The sequence below is a fragment of the Pelophylax lessonae genome, assembly GCF_965119305.1.
Source record: "Pelophylax lessonae genome assembly, chromosome: 3".
Classification (NCBI taxonomy): domain Eukaryota; kingdom Metazoa; phylum Chordata; class Amphibia; order Anura; family Ranidae; genus Pelophylax; species Pelophylax lessonae.
Window position 1 is genome coordinate 481243 of NC_138770.1, and position 16201 is coordinate 497443.

A 16201-nucleotide genomic window follows, 5' to 3' on the forward strand; every position below is an offset into this window, starting at 1 on the left:
CCATGCCAGTTACCTGGTAAGCCACTCCTCTTACGTCAGGCTCTGCCACGTTACCCCGTGACAGTGTGCTTCGGCTCGACTGTCAAAGGGGAAAGAAGGTATACCTCTTTTTACGGAGGACAGACAGAAGGACCTGTTCACCCAAAGCACGTTTAACGGGGGGGACAAGTGCAGGCGTTAGGATATGCTCGGGTTTCCAAGCTTCTTCCTGTTTTGAATTGTATTGTAACTGTATTGTCTTCACTCACATTGTAAAGCGCTGGGCAAACTGTTGGCACTATATAAATCTTTATATAAAAAAGTACTGATACATGAGGGAACTCTGGTTGTAATACCCTGCCATCTTGTTGTAACCTGCAGTACTCTGTGCAATGGGTTAAAAAGAACCTGTTTAGACAGTCCTACAACTCACATGTAAAGAGAAGGCTAGTTTTAGTTTTCTATGGGATTAGTAGAGAGGCCTGTTTACTATGACATTCATATTAAATGCCTATCAAAATGCTTCCCTGCTGTCTTTGCTGAGTTCTTTCCTGCTGTCCCGTCTGTGTGCTTCGGCTCGACTGTCAAAGGGGAAAAAAGGTATACCTCTTTTTACGGAGGACAGAGAGAAGGACCTGTTCACCCAAAGCACGTTTAACGGGGGGGACAAGTGAAGGTGTTAGGATATGCTCGGGTTCCCAAGCTTCTTCCTGTTTTGAATTGTGTTGTAACTGTATTGTCTTCACTCACATTGTAAAGCGCTGGGCAAACTGTTGGCGCTATATAAATCCTGTATATAAAAAAGTACTGATATATGAGGGAACTCTGGTTGTAATACCCTGCCATCTTGTTGTAACCTGCAGTACTCTGTGCAATGGGTTAAAAAGAACCTCTTTAGAAAGTCCTACAACTCACTTTTAAAGAGAAGGCTAGTTTTAGTTTTTAGAGTCTGATCGCTCTCAGTTCCAATACATTTATCGGTAACCTGGATTCTGTCGGAAGAAATGACTTCCCCTGACTGAGCATCGGAGACCGAAGCCACCAGACCAGATACTCCCTGGTCCACTCGCTCAACCGGATCCGATTGTCCAGAGGATCGGGATTCCGATTCCATCTGAAAATAATCTCCTTTTGGGGAATTCGGGTATGCGACTGGGCATACGGTACTGCCTCTAATAAGGCCACCATCAGTCCCCGGACCAGATAGTTCAATCTCCTGGTGGGAACTAGGAATGATCTTTTGCAAAAGTGAAGAAAACGTTCTGCTCAAGGAGCGGGAACTGCCGCTCCCTGTTGCATCAAGTCCATTACTGCTCCCCGCAAAGCTTTTAAGCGATCCGGGGATAGCCGAAAGTTGGAAGGGAAGAATCGCACCGGTAGAAGTGATCGAAACTCGATTTTGTATCCCGACCGCATGACCTCGCGAACCCCTTTGTCCGGGATTCTGGAAAGCCATGGATCCGGAAACCGGTGAAGACGTCCCCCCACCCCAGAGATGGGTGGGGGCGCACCTTCAGGCTGTCTTATCTTCGGGTTTGGCTGAGTCGGGCTTTTGTTTACCCGACCAGCGCCCTCTGAAACCCCCTGAAGGGGCTTTGGAGGACTTCCCCTTATCGCCCGCCCCAGCGGAGCGAACAAACTTCTTATGAGCGGAAAAGGAAGGTCCTCGCCTGTTACGAGGTCCTTTACCTTTAGCTGTCTGTGGTAAAAAAGTGCTCTTACCCCCAATGAGATCCTTTATAATCTCATCCAAGGTGGCCCCAAACAGGCGATCCCCCTGAAAAGGAAGATTAGCCAACGTCTTTTTGGAACCTTGATCAGCCGACCAGCACTTTAACCACAACACGCGTCTGAGGACCACTGCTGAAACAGATGCACGCCCTAGCAAGGGAGTGGCGTCCAGAGCGGCGTCACAGATGAACTGTAGCCCTTGGATAATTTGCTCCAGCAAATCTGATACTGCCGGGGGGATACTTTTCCCTTTTATGTCCCGGCGTAACAATTTGGTCCATTCTGTCAATGTTTGTGAAACTAAACCAATGGCAATCACTGGCCTAAATGTTGACCCTATCAGGGAAAAAAATGGAGTGGGATTTGGCTTCCACTTTTCGATCCACCGGATCCCTAAAGGATGGAGCGTCCTCCAACGGGATAACCATGGCTTTATTTAGTCTGGAAATTGGTGGGTCCACCACTGGTGGTACCGTCCATTTCTTAAGGAGGGATTCCTCAAACGGATAGCGCCTAGCAATGCGTTTGGAAATAGCAGGGGTTTGTTTTGGACAATCCCATTCTTCCTTAATTAGATTACCAAAACATTTGGGCAAGGGAAAAACCTTCGCCATTTTGGTAGGCTTGCTGGTACCAAAGGGAATTTCAGTGTCATCTACCTCTGCTGGTGTAACCTCAAGACTTAAGGTTTCCCGGACAGACATGACTAGTGCGTTCACTAACGCTTCTTCTTGCGATATGGCGGAGGCAGAAACGTCCTCCTCACTGTCTGAGGAGACCGTACCTGAGACAGCAGCCCCAGAAGAGGGACCTGCAGCTGCAGTGACCAGCTCAGAATCCGTATCTGAGGTATCAGATGACATAGGGGTAGGCGGGGGTCGCTTCCTTGACCTCCGTCCCTGACAGGCCACCTCCACCCGGGATACCAAAGACTCCAAAACTGCTAAAAATGCATCAATCACAAGTGGGGTACTGGAGGGTCCTGCGGCCACCTCGAGGGGATCAGGTGGGGATACATGTGTGGCAGGGTCCATGATTATACAAGACACTTGCCAGCAAACAAAAAAATAATTGCAAAGAAAGTCCCCTTTCTTTGCAATTATTTTCACCTCCCCGGTGTTCCCCATCCTGTGTGCTGTGTCTGGCTGTGAGTTTCTCTTCAGCTTCCGGCGGCGCCATCACCACAGCCTGAGACATGCCGACCGGAGACTATGAGTGAACACTTGCAATACCTCCGCTATTGAGGAAAACAGCACCCCAGAGTAAGGGTCGGGTCCTTGGATGCTTGATCACCATACAGGCTCAACATTATTTGTATTTGGTAAGAGGCGACCCCTATTGGTATATCTTATTATTGGCTCCGGGTTCACACTGAATTGTGATCTGCACGTTTGCTTTAACCCTTATCTCATATGGTAAGAGGCGAATCTAGCTATATAAGGTGGTGGTTCAACACGCAAACCTTACACTTTTGCCTTTCTTTATTGGCTATTCAATTAATGTTGTCCGGTAAGAGGCGACTTCAGCTATAACACGTTTATTAATTTTGGTGTTTACCTTTATCACTCTTGGTAAGGGGTACCCATCATATTTTTATAATTTATTTTTGCATGTTTTTTATTCACTGTTATCAGTGATTATTTTTATTGGTGGAGGTTTATTCATTCACACAATTGAATTCATTTTTCACGAACACTGTGGTGTCCAATTTAGTTTGTAAGGTTTTACGCTATTGCGCTTTTACCTTTACTTCCATGATCCTATGACTATTGAGCTAACCGTTCACGTGGACCTGGATCTACTATCAAGGTGACAAGTTTATCCAAAGAAACTGCCTTTACCTTACCTCAATCTGGTAAGCATATACCCTTTGGGGTTCCTGGTCCCGGATTACATCTTTACTTTATGCTTGGACTGTATGGACTTTATATCTCCATTGATCATATTATAGCGCGACTTATTTTTACAATATTCTACAGGGTGTGGTCACACTAGAAGTTGCTGCTGTTCATTGTATTTTTCCTTTAGCGCGGTTAATACTTTTACATTATCATTTATGTACAGCATTGCAGTGCCGAATCACAAAATAGGGCCTGGTCTTTGAGCAGCCAAATCCTCCGGGGCTTAAGTGGTTAAGCCACTCCCATTGTTGGACTCAATCTGGTCGTGCCCATTGCACTCCTCGGCATGCAGAACTTGGTTTTCATCGGTATCCCAGAGGGATCCCAGAGGGATACCACTGCCACTCAATCCACCCCCCATCACCACCGCTGCCACTCATCCCACCCCCCATCACCACAGCTGCCACTCAATCCACCCCCCCCATCACCACCACTGCCACTCATCCCACCCCCCATCACCACCGCTGCCACTCAATCCACCCCACATCACCACCGCTGCCACTCAATCCACCCCCCATCACCATCGCTGCCACTCATCCCACCCCCCTATCACCACCACTGCCACTCAATCCACCCCCCATCACCACCACTGCCACTCATCCCACCCTCATCACCACCGCTGCCACTCATCCCACCCCACATCACCACCGCTGCCACTCATCTCACCACCGCTGCCACTCATCCCACCCCCCATCACCACCGCTGCCACTCAATCCACCCCACATCACCACTGCTGCCACTCAATCCACCCCCCATCACCACCGCTGCCACTCATCCCACCCCCCCATCACCACCGCTGCCACTCAATCCACCCCCACTGCCACTCATCCCACCCCCCATCACCACAGCTGCCACTCAATCCACCCCCCATCACCACCACTGCCACTCAATCCACCCCCATCACCACAGCTGCCACTCAATCCACCCCCCATCACCACCGCTGCCACTCAATCCACCCCCTATCACCACCGCTGCCACTCAATCCACCCCCCATCACCATCGCTGCCACTCAATCCACCCCCCATCACCACCGCTGCCACTCATCCCACCCCCCATCACCATCGCTGCCACTCAATCCACCCCCCATCACCACCGCTACCACTCATCCCACCCCCCATCACCACCGCTGCCACTCATCCCGCGCCCCATCACCACCGCTGCCACTCATCCCACCCCCCATCACCACCGCTGCCACTCATCCCACCCCCACATCACCACAGCTGCCACTCATCCCACCCCCCCCATCACCACCGCTGCCACTCATCCCACCCCCCATCACCACCGCTGCCACTCATCACACCCCACATCACCACTGCTGCCACTCATCCCACCCCCACATCACCACTGCTGCCACTCATCCCACCCCCACATCACCACCGCTGCCACTCATCCCACCCCACATCACCACCGCTGCCACTCATCTCACCACCACTGCCACTCATCCCACCCCCACTTCACCACCGCTGCTACTCATCCCACCCCCATATCACCACCACTGCTACTCATCCCACCCCCACATTACCATCGCTGCCACTTATCCCACCCCCACATCACCACTGCTGCCACTCATCCCACCCCCCATCACCACCACTGCCACTCATCCCACCCCCCATCACCACGGCTGCCACAATATGCAGTTCATTTTAATATCGCCTGCTTATTTATTTCTTTTATCGTGTGTGGGGGGCCTCCTACATGATTTTCGCCTAAGGCCTCAAAAAGTCTAGAGCCGCCTCTGCCCAAGCTTGTCATAATTGCACCGACTCACACAATTTTTTCTTTTTTCAAATTCTTTATTTTATAAAGGGAAAAAGCATCCAACAGAGTAAAACCACACAGAATCAATGCAATAACGCACATAAAATAAAAGTACAGTAATCCAAAGTATCATGGAAGGATAAAGCGAGATATAGAAAATGCATTATTTTATATTCAATACATTTTTTATTATAATTTTACTTTTAACAAGATTGCAGTCATAGAATCAGGAAATAGTAATGGAAGAAATCCAATTGGTCAGGAAAATGACGTGTCTGGAATGTGGAGGCGGAGTAGGTAATAATTTGTGTACAATACAATACACAACGTGTTACATTATTATAACAAAGTATTGTAGAAAAGATCACACCATAGAAAATGGGGGAAAGGAGAAAATAAACCCGGATATGAAGGTGACATTTGTGTACGAGGAACACCTTAACAATTACCACCATTTTATTCTCCAGGGCCTCTGCTTTCAGAAAATATATGTTTGGGGTTTTTATCAAATCTTCATGCCCAAAATCTGCATTTTACCATGTGTGCAAAAATAATGCAAACACGGGTCTGGCAGTGAAAGGGTTAATGTGAGCTAGATGGGATCACTCTGCTGTGGTCACATTAGAGCTCCCCCTAGCTGCAGCCTGGTAATAACATTGCTAGGAGGTCTACTCATTTATCTGCTACATACTTCCCATCTTTATATAAACGTCTCCTGACATGTAGGGGTCTATTCATGAATAACCTTGCATAGCAATTCATCCAGTAAAAACGCATGTACATTCCTTCTGTGTGAATGGGGGGGGTAAACACAACAAATGTTATTCGGCTTTCTGCTGTGCTGGTGCAAATGTTTGACATTGATTTAAAATTGGAAATGTTGCATTCAGCCACTAGATGGCATTCATTTCTATTATACTTAGTGCCATCTATTGGACACATGTGGTATCTTCTGTTATAAATCAATGATGGGTTTAATATTGTTGGTTTAATTAATTTATGTTCTCCGATTTCTCCTGTACTCATGTAACCACAAAGGAAATGAAAGGGACTATTTATACAGAAAAAATCTAGAAGACTGTGACATGCATTTGCCCACCAAATATGACAAAGTTTTGCCATATTCAAGGTAATAGAGTGATTTCCTATGATCGTCAGCTCCATCTAATGGCCATAATATGGCATTTTCCCTGAAATACCTCAATCAGAAAGAATAGTGCAATACTGCACTATGGACACTAGATGGATTAAAGGATCATAGAAAGGAATGTATGAAGTAAACCAATTTCTCCAGACTGGATGAAAGCTTCTCACATTTGTCCACAAATCATTTTAAAAACAGACAAAAAGTGTTTGTGAAATCTTCCACCACAAAATGTACTCAGCCAATGAAAGGTGATGAGATGACTCATTTTTATTTTTCTCCTGCTATCAATGGCCAACACGGGACAACACTTCATCCATGTCTTTGGTGATCTCTGATCTCCTTATGAAGTGTTTCTTACATGATGAAGATCAGCCATGGAGTATATCTGAGGTGTATATCAGGGTGTGCTTCTTCCCCACATGTCCAGCAACATTCATATAGAAGACATTTCCCGCACTCAAGACACTAATACACCTTGAGGGTTGTGTGGGATCCCTGACGTACAGGAAGACAGGTCTTCATTGATTAACAGTTCCCTCACTCAGGACAGGAATACAGCTTTTCCCCCGTGTGACATCCCTGATGTCTGTAAAGATTGGACTTCCGTGAAAAACATTTCCCGCACTCAGGACAGGAATACGGCTTCTCCCCCGTGTGAGATCTCTGATGTGTGACAAGTGCTGATTTTATTACAAAACATTTCCCGCACTCAGGACAAGAATACGGCTTCTCTCCCATGTGAGATCTCTGATGGGTGACAAGATGTGACTTCATTACAAAACCTTTCCCACACTCAGGACAGGAATACGGCTTTTCCCCAGTGTGCGATCTCTGATGTGTGACAAGATGTGATTTTATTACAAAACATTTTCCACACTCAGGGCAGGAATATGGCTTCTCCCCTGTATGAGATCTCTGATGTGTGACCAGACGTGATTTTATTACAAAACATTTCCCGCATTCAGAACAAGAATATGGCTTCTCCCCGGTGTGAAACAAGTGATGTATTTGAAGATTGGCCTTTTGTGAAAAACATTTCCCACACTCAGGACAGGAATACGGCTTCTCACCAGTGTGAGTCCTTTTATGCACAATAAGATTAGGTTTAGAATGGAAACACTTCCCACACTCAGTACAGGAAAACCTCTTATCTGTTGGAAGGACGACACCGTCCCTCACAGTCTGAGGTTCCTCAGGATAAGAGGAATACGATGGTCTGGCACCGTCCCTCACAGTCTGAGGTTCCTCAGGATAAGAGGAATACGATGGTTCGGCACTGTCCCTCACAGTCTGAGGTTCCTCAGGATAAGAGGAATACGATGGTCCGGCACTGTCCCTCACAGTCTGAGGTTCCTCAGGATAAGAGGGATACGATGGTCCGGCACCGTCCCTCACAGTCTGAGGTTCCTCAGGATAAGAGGAATACGATGATCCGGCACCGTCCCTCACAATCTATAGGTTCCTCAGGATAAGAGGAATACCATGGTCCGGCACCGTCCCTCACAATCTGAGGTTCCTCAGGATAAGAGGAATACCATGGTCCGGCACCATCCCTCACAGTCTGAGGTTCCTCAGGATAGGAGGAATACGATGGTCCATCTACACTGTGTGGTGGCGGATGGACATTTGAGGGAGCCGGGTTTTCTCCTGGACTATACTGTGTGATGTCCTCATCTTCTACTTTACAGTCTGGAGACAAAGTGAGACAATCCTCTGAGGTTTTCCTCATCTCCCGTCCATGTACTAAAATAGAAATAAAAAGATTATTACTAGACATGAGCAGATTGGTTCCCCTAAATCAGGACTCCGCCCACATTAGACAGCTTTGTCTCTGAGGATCTTACAATTCCCCCCCTCAAGGTAACTAGTAAATGGGTCCTCTGATCTCCTACCAGTTCATTTCTTTATTCATGGACCTTAGTCAGAGAGTGAGGAAACAATGAGAACTGTCTTTGTGACAGTGATGGGGGGATTATAAGATGAGTGTCCCCTCCCCCTTTATCACTCATTGCCATCGTCCCAACAAAAGAAGTCCTGCACTTCCTTATTTAGTCCATGATTTAGTCATGAATAACAGTGGGCTGAGCCCCACCAGAGGTCAGAGAGTGAGGAATGGGAGGAGAACAACCAAGATAAAGGTTGCTGCCCCTCCTCCTCCAGAATCTCTCCCTGATGCTAGGCACATTCTCTCGATCAAGCGGGTTCCTGTCCTTCACCTAACCACACGTAACATGTGCACCAACTGCAGTGAGCCATTGTTTCTTAGAAGCATTGCCTTCTCTAAAGATGTCTGTGTTGGTCATCTGGGTGGTAGCGTCCAATCGGACAGCAGATCACCCAATGACATGTAAAGAGAACTAAGAGGAATGTGCATTTCTCCTGTCCTCTAGTCTCCTGGCAGGGTGGTTGCATCAGCACCACCTATGTAGGGAGGTCAACCTACATGTGCCTACAGAAGCTGTTCTTGGCATTAACTTACAATAATAATAAAACACTGAAATTCAGCAAGATAAACAGATGATTACCAAAAAAATGCAATAATTATAGGCAGTACATTATACAACATAATCTGAATTCCTGGCCAGCAACTGCTACCGGTTAGACCTAATAGGGCAGTGACCCTTGCTGGGACCTTCCAGCTCCTCTTTGGGATTATCCTTTACTGGAGCTTGATTAGGAGCTTTAGGTGCTTGGGGGTATTCATAGGTAGGCATAACACCCTTGCTTAAGCTATCATTTGTGTTCTCATAGTCTTCCAGTCCTCTGTAGAGTGATATTACATAATAGAATCAGCAGAATTTTTGTCTCCCGGATCTGGGGGGAGTTGGTGGGAATCACTTTAAGGACTGGAAAATACCACTTGACTGGAACCTGGACTGGACGGGAAGATCTACAGTGTTAGAATCCCACAAGGACCTGATGGGATAGTCTCTGCCCAACACACAGGGACTCAATAGATTCTGATGAAGGTGCTACCTATAGACTTCAGGGCCCTCAGACACCACATCCTATACAGTGCCTTGAAAAAGTATTCACACCCCTTAAATTTTCCACATTTTGTCATATTACAACCAAAAACGTAAACTTATTTTATGTAATAGACCAACACAAGGTGGCACATAATTGTGAAGTGGAAGGAAAGTGATAAATGGAATTCTTTTCACAAATAAATCTGTGAAAAGTGGGGAGCGTGGCCTGAAGCTGTATGTGAGTGGACGTGTGTGAGCCGTGCTCTCCCGGCTTTCCTCCGTACATACATTCCTGTTTCTGACATATCATGACACTGAACCCCGTTACTTGCTGCTGCTGCTCTGGGACATCTGCGGATCATGTCGCCTCCCCGTAAGACCTCTGAGGCGGCGGCAAAGTTGGACAAATTCAGCCAACAGGAGGGAAGCCTGCAGGCCTAAGATGGTGACTCCCTATCCTCTTCTCCTGCCTCGGCCGCACTGCCGCTGGATGAAAGAGCGATCCTGGAAGCTATTACTGACTGCAAGGCTTCCCTTACCTTTAAGTTGGAGAAGGTGAGGATGGACATCTCCCTCCTCCGGCAGGATCTGCAGAAGCTTCGAGGCCGGGTGTCAGAGGCCGAGGAAAGCATAGGCCGCATGGAGGACGATCTCCCCCCACTTAGAAATGTAGTGGACCAGGCCTCCCGCAATATTACTTACCTGCTGCACAAACAGGACGATCTGAAAAATCACACTTGGCGTAAAAATCTCCGGTTCATTGGCCTGCTGGAGGGTACCATCCCAGCCACATTCTTGGAGGACCTCCTGGTTAAGACCTACGGTCAGGAGTTCATCGCTAAATTTCTGAAGTTCAGGGACCATGACGCAGTTCTCAGGCTGGCCCGGGAGAAAGGCAATATACATCTGGAAAATCATAACTTCTTGGCCTTCCCTGCAGAAGTCCAGAAGCTGCGTAGCCGCTTTATGGAGGTTAAGTGGCGCCTGAGGATCCGCAACTTCAAGTATTCTATGTTGTACCCGGCCAGATTGCGGGTGGTTGGCGACGATATAGTTCACTTTTTTGAGGACCCGGATTCTTCTACTGCCTGGTTAGACCAACTTCCGTGAGTACTTTTGTTGCTGGTTCTGGCTCTTTTGCTTTTCTGTTGATGTGCCTTTGCTTTTCTGTTAATGTGCCTTAGGACACCCGGACCCTGCACTCCCCTGGACTGATCTCTATCGTGCCTCCTGTGACTGTGCACCTCTCCTGCCATTGTGGGGCTCTGAGACCCCCATTGTTGCACTTTTTTTCAGCCTGTTGAGGGGGTGAGTGGGGGGGGGATTTTTCATTTTTTCTTCCACTTTTTTAATTTTTTTTTTCTTTTATATGTACTTTTCATTTGTTTGTTGCTAGCTGTTGGTCTCCTGTTCCTATGCAGCTCCCGGGCCTGGGAGCTAGCGGCAGCTACCATTTCTGCATACTGCACTTACCTGTCTTATAGCCAGGGGCACCTCGGCTCACACTGGAACATACATCGTTTTTCACTGTGTGCTCACCTACTGTTGTGTCCTGCATCTGGGACCCCTCTTCGGAGAACTTTCGCCCCATTTTTTCTTCTGTTTTGTTGCCACCAAGGATGGAGACTGCTGCATTCCACTTTCAGTGGGTCCTTGCCTCTTGCTCCAATGTGGTTACCTGTTTTGGGATGCATGCCCACACCGGTTGGGGGCTGTGTTGGGCTGGGTGGGGGGTTATTATGTATGAGTTTTGTGCTACCCACTTTCTTATGATTGTTCTGATTGTTTTATTGCTCTCCACAGCTGCTATGTGGTTTTTTTTTGTATATTTTTGTTATGCTGCAGGCAGGGGTGCTATCTGCTCTGGGGCCTCTTGATTCTTTGCTTCTATACCTTATACTCCATTTTCTCCCATGGCACGGTTAAAATTGCTCACCTGGAATGTGCCTCCCCCATTTCATGCCACGCTCCTCAGCGAGGGTTTGACGTTTATGTCCAGGATGGCCGAGACGGCTGGGACCCCCCTTGACCCCTGCCTACCCTGACCATGATACCCGCTTTTGTAGACTGCTTCATAGTTTTCATTTACTGGACTCCTGGCGTCATCTACACCCTACAACCCGGGCCTACTGCTGTTATTCGGCAACCCACTCGACCATGCTTAGAATAGACTCCATATGGATCTCCCAGGTCCTAACCTCTAAGCTTATTGGTGACCGTTTTGGTCCTCACTTACTGTCTGACCATGCCCCTTATTGGATTGAATTATCTCCATTTACGGACCCCCCGACCTGCCATTGGCGTCTGAATCCTTTCTGGCTCACGGCTGTCCCTGACCTTGACTCGTTAGCTGGGGAATGGGATTTCTATTTTCAATCTAACGCTGACTCTGCCGCCCCATCGGCGGTGTAGGAGACATTTAAAGGCCATGCCCGTTTGCTTTTGTCCTCGCGTATCTCCCGATTTAAAAGGGCGGCGCGGTCTGACCTTCTTCGGGCAGAACAACAGTTGACCGACCTGGAGCGCCAATATGCGCATTCCCCATCCCGAGACCTATTGTCCCGACTTAAACTTCACACGCGCCTTCGGCACCCTCTCCCGTGAGAAAACCGACCGTAAGCTGTTTTTCAGTCGACAACGCACATTTGAATATGGGGAGAAGCCCGGTAAGCTGTTGGCTTTCCTCGCTCATATGGATACTAGGCCCCCCGGTGGTCATAACTCTCCATCCGTCGCTGTTGGAGGACTCTGCTGATCCGGCAGCCGTGACGGAGGTGTTTGCTGCCTACTTTGGTGAGGTTTATACTTCTAAGGTACGCTATGCTCTTTCTGACCTGGCTCTGTTGTTGGATTCGGTTGAGTTCCACACATTGTCCTCCTCGCAGGTTGCCATGCTGGAAGCTCCCATATCGGTTGATGACGTGGTCATGGCTATTTCGCATTTTGCGAAGGCCAAGGCCCCTGGCACTGATGGCCCACAGTGGAGTTTTACTCCCATTTTTCTGCTGTTTTGGCCCCCCAGTTGCTTGCTGTGTATGAAGCTGCGTTCGCTGACTGTGTCCTACTGGACTCTATGCGCGAGGCGCTTATTGTCTTGATCCCCAAGCCAGGGAAGGATCCGTCCTTCCCGGACTCCTATCGGCCTATTTCCCTTCTGCAAGGCGACGTAAAATATTGGCCAAGGTCTTGGCCTTGCGCCTCAACAAGGTAATTTGTATCTTATCCACCCCGACCAGACCGGTTTCATGCCCGCTAAAAATATGGCGTTTAATACCCATCGTCTTTTCATGAACTTACAGGCAACGCATGACTGTATAGGCTCCAGAGTAGTGGTAAAGCTTGACGCTGCTAGGGCATTTGATTCTGTTGAGTGGCAAAATCTTTGGCAGTGTCTCCGCAGATTCGGATTCGGCCCCAACTTTGTCAAAGGGCTTACTATTTTATACCATCCGCCTCGGGCTAGGGTACTGGCTAACGGCTGGACGTCTCGGCTGTTCTCCCTCTCTCGGGGGGACACGGCAGGGCTGTCCCATATCCCCTCTCCTGTACGCCCTTGCGGTGGAGCCCCTTGCCATAGCCATATGTTCGGACCTTGACATTCGTGGACTGCGCTGTGGGGACTTTGAGGAAAAGATAGGCCTCTATGCCGATGACATGCTCTTGTATCTAGCCGACCCCAGGCTGTTCCTACAAAAAGCCCTGTTGACCATTAAGCAATTTGGTGCCTTTTCTGGACTCACAGTCAACTGGGACAAATCCCAGATTCTCCCCGTGGACGTGTTCCCTCCATCTGCGGATCAGGCTGCCCTTCCACTGACCCGAGTGGCGTCTTTCAAGCATCTGGGGGTTATTGTTTACCGTTCCTTACCTGACTATATACCCCTGAACGTTAAACCACTGTTTGACCTGGTGAAGACCAAGACTCAGACCTGGGCACGCCTACCACTGGGTGTCATGGGGAGGGTAGGTCTGATCAAGATGATTCTCCTACCCAAAATTCTCTATATCCTGTGGCATTCACCCACCTATATGCAACATACAAGTACTTTGTAATTTTGGATAGATTGTTGAAAACGTTTATGTGTGGAACCAGCAGACACAAGCTAGCATGGAAACATACCCATAAACCCACAAAGCTGGGCGGTATAGCCGTCTCAGACTTTGCGGCCTATTACCTTGCAGCCCAGCTCTCTCATCTTTTTCATATTGATAAACAGGATTGCCATACGTATCTCATGCTGGTTTGTGGTCGCAATGGTGCACGGTTCCCTCACCCTTTCTGTAATATACTTAGAGGGGTGGGCGGCTCTCTGCCGACTGCCGATCGCGGTGGTCTCCTATTCCAGCACAGACGGGTCTGGGACCTGGCAGTCTCCAGGACGGGAGACACCGGGTTTCACTCTATGACTCCTCTGTGGTTTAATAGATTATTGCCGGAGTTCTTGCATCTCCCTGATCCGCGTGCTTGGTTGTCTAGAGGGATATATTTTCTTTCACACCTGCTTTCGGAGGGCACAATTAAATCATTTGCCACCCTCCGAGGGGAGTTTCAGCTCCTGGCCTCTATGCACTTTCGCTATCTGCAGATTCGACATGCCATTCGGGCGCAATTTGCCAACAACCCTCCAGCCTTACCCTTGGTTGACCTTTTGGATGTGCTTAGGGGTCGGGAACATCAAAAACTTACCTCACTGTTATACGAAATGTTGCTCTCTAAACCTATGACTGCCCTAGCCTATGGCATTCGGGCGTCGTGGGCGGAGGAGGTCAGGGAACTGGATGATGATGATTGGTGTGATGCCCTGGAGGCCAGTACTTTGGTGTCTCCGAAACTCTCTGATAGACTCACACAGATCTATATCACTCATACGTAGATCATACCTCACTCCAGTGTGGATGGCTAGGCTTAATCCCTCCCATTCTCCTATCTGCCCCAAATGCCTCTTGTCTCCAGGTACGTTCGGGCATCTCATATGGCACTGTCCATGCATGCAGGGTTTTTGGTCGCAAATAATCCAGTTCCTACATGACCGCATGGGTTCTCCGGTATCCCTGGACCCCAAGCTATGTCTCCTAGGGATATTCCCTGAGGAGGACATTGACAAATATACGCAACGCTTTCTCCGTGAAACCCGGTTTACTGCCAGGAAATTGATAGCCTGTACCTGGATACAACCTTCCCCACCCAACCTGGCTGGCTGACATTAATGGTACTCTCCCCTACAAGAAAGTGATGTTTATTAACAGGGGTGGTTTGAAACGTTTTCATAAGATATGGGATAGATGGCTTGAGGCCTCCTCCACGTGTACTCCTTAACGTGTGTTACTCCTACTGATCCGGTCCACTCCGCTCCTTTTTCCCCTTTATGGATTGTCCCACGCCTGCTTTGGATGCTATACTTCATCTGTAGTTAGCTGCTGTGTTTATATCGGCCATGTTTATGTGTTCCCCGTTTTTTTTATGTAAGCTGTGGCCTGTAAGGCAGTTTTTTGTGATATTTGTACTTTTGTTGTCTATGTACTATTTTTGTACTGCACAAAACTTATTAAACGTTTGCTTTAAAAAAAAAAAAAAAATCTGTGAAAAGTGTGGTGTGCATTTGTATTCACCCCCTTTACTCTGATATCTCTAACTAAAATCTAGTTGAACCAATTACCTTCAAAAGTCACCAAATTAATAAATAGAGTCCACCTGTGTGTAATTTAACCTCAGTATAAATACATCTGTTCTGTGAAGCCCTCATAGGTTCATTAGAGAACCTTAGTAAACAAACAGCATCATGAAAGCCAAGGAACACACCAGCCAGGTTAGGTTATATTAAAAAAAACAAGCTTTGAACATCTCATGGAACGCTGTTCAATCCATCATTAGAAAATGGAAAGAGTATGGTACAACTGCAACCTTTCCAAGACATGGCCGTCCACCTAAACTGACCGGCCGGGCAAGGAGAGCATTCATCAGAGAAGCAGCCAAGAGGTCCATGGGAACTCTGGAGGAGCTGCAGAGATCCACAGCTCAGGTGGGAGAATCTGTCCAAGGGAGTATGAAGAGCATAGCAATCCCTTGTAGCAGATTCCCCGAATAAGAGACAAGACTCTAGATTGAGGGTGAAGTAGAACTCTTTATGGAACAGTCACACATAATTTATATACAGCATGGACCTCCCCCTCCTAATCATGCCACCACACACAGGCCAGGGGCCGCCCGATTACATTACCATATGCAGATGGAATTGTATACAGAAACAGAATAACCCTGAACTATTGGATTGTATGGAGAGTAGTGGGCTGGGTATATGCAGAGGCACCGTCCCCGGTCAAAAATTGAAAAGTAAATTGGGTCCAGGTGTGCAAGTGAGATGTGGGAAAAAAGGGAAATGGGAGTGTTGAGGGGAAAGTGATCAAGCACACCTGGGCAAAAGGGGATTTAATTGTGCCACATACTCGCTAGAGAGAAAATCTTAAAAAATAACAATGTTTTATTTATACACAAACATTTGTTTTATACATACAAATCTTAAAAACAGGGATAGTCAATATGGTGATACATGTATACAAACACATATCCTGATACAGAGGTATACACTAAGGTTCGCTGGCAGACCTAAGGTTCGCTGGCTTGATCACTTTCCCCTCAACACTCCATTTTGCCTTTTTCCCACATCTCACTTGCACACCTGGACCCAATTTACTTTTCAATTAACCTTACATAGTTA

General features: G+C 47.7%; 3 protein-coding genes across 3 annotated transcripts in view; all 3 read right to left on the reverse strand.

The window, feature by feature from the left end:
• Nucleotides 1-6780: 6780 nt before the first annotated feature.
• Nucleotides 6781-9847, reverse strand: LOC309550208 (uncharacterized protein; the record flags this gene model as incomplete). Its single annotated transcript, XM_082250623.1, has 3 exons — nt 6781-7792; nt 9112-9279; nt 9774-9847. The coding sequence occupies 3 exons, from the start codon at nt 9845-9847 to the stop codon at nt 7054-7056; spliced, it is 981 nt and encodes a 326-aa protein (XP_082106749.1). The 3' UTR covers nt 6781-7053.
• Nucleotides 6781-16201, reverse strand: part of LOC309549119 (uncharacterized protein) — a 2919967-nt gene continuing 2910546 nt past the window's right edge. The window contains exon 31 of the mRNA XM_082249156.1: nt 6781-7011. The gene's annotated coding sequence lies outside the window, so the exon portion shown is untranslated. The remainder of the gene's footprint in view (nt 7012-16201) is intronic.
• The window catches only part of LOC309548636 (gastrula zinc finger protein XlCGF66.1-like), a 292938-nt gene continuing 283517 nt past the window's right edge, over nt 6781-16201 (reverse strand). The window contains exon 8 of the mRNA XM_082248606.1: nt 6781-6981. The gene's annotated coding sequence lies outside the window, so the exon portion shown is untranslated. The remainder of the gene's footprint in view (nt 6982-16201) is intronic.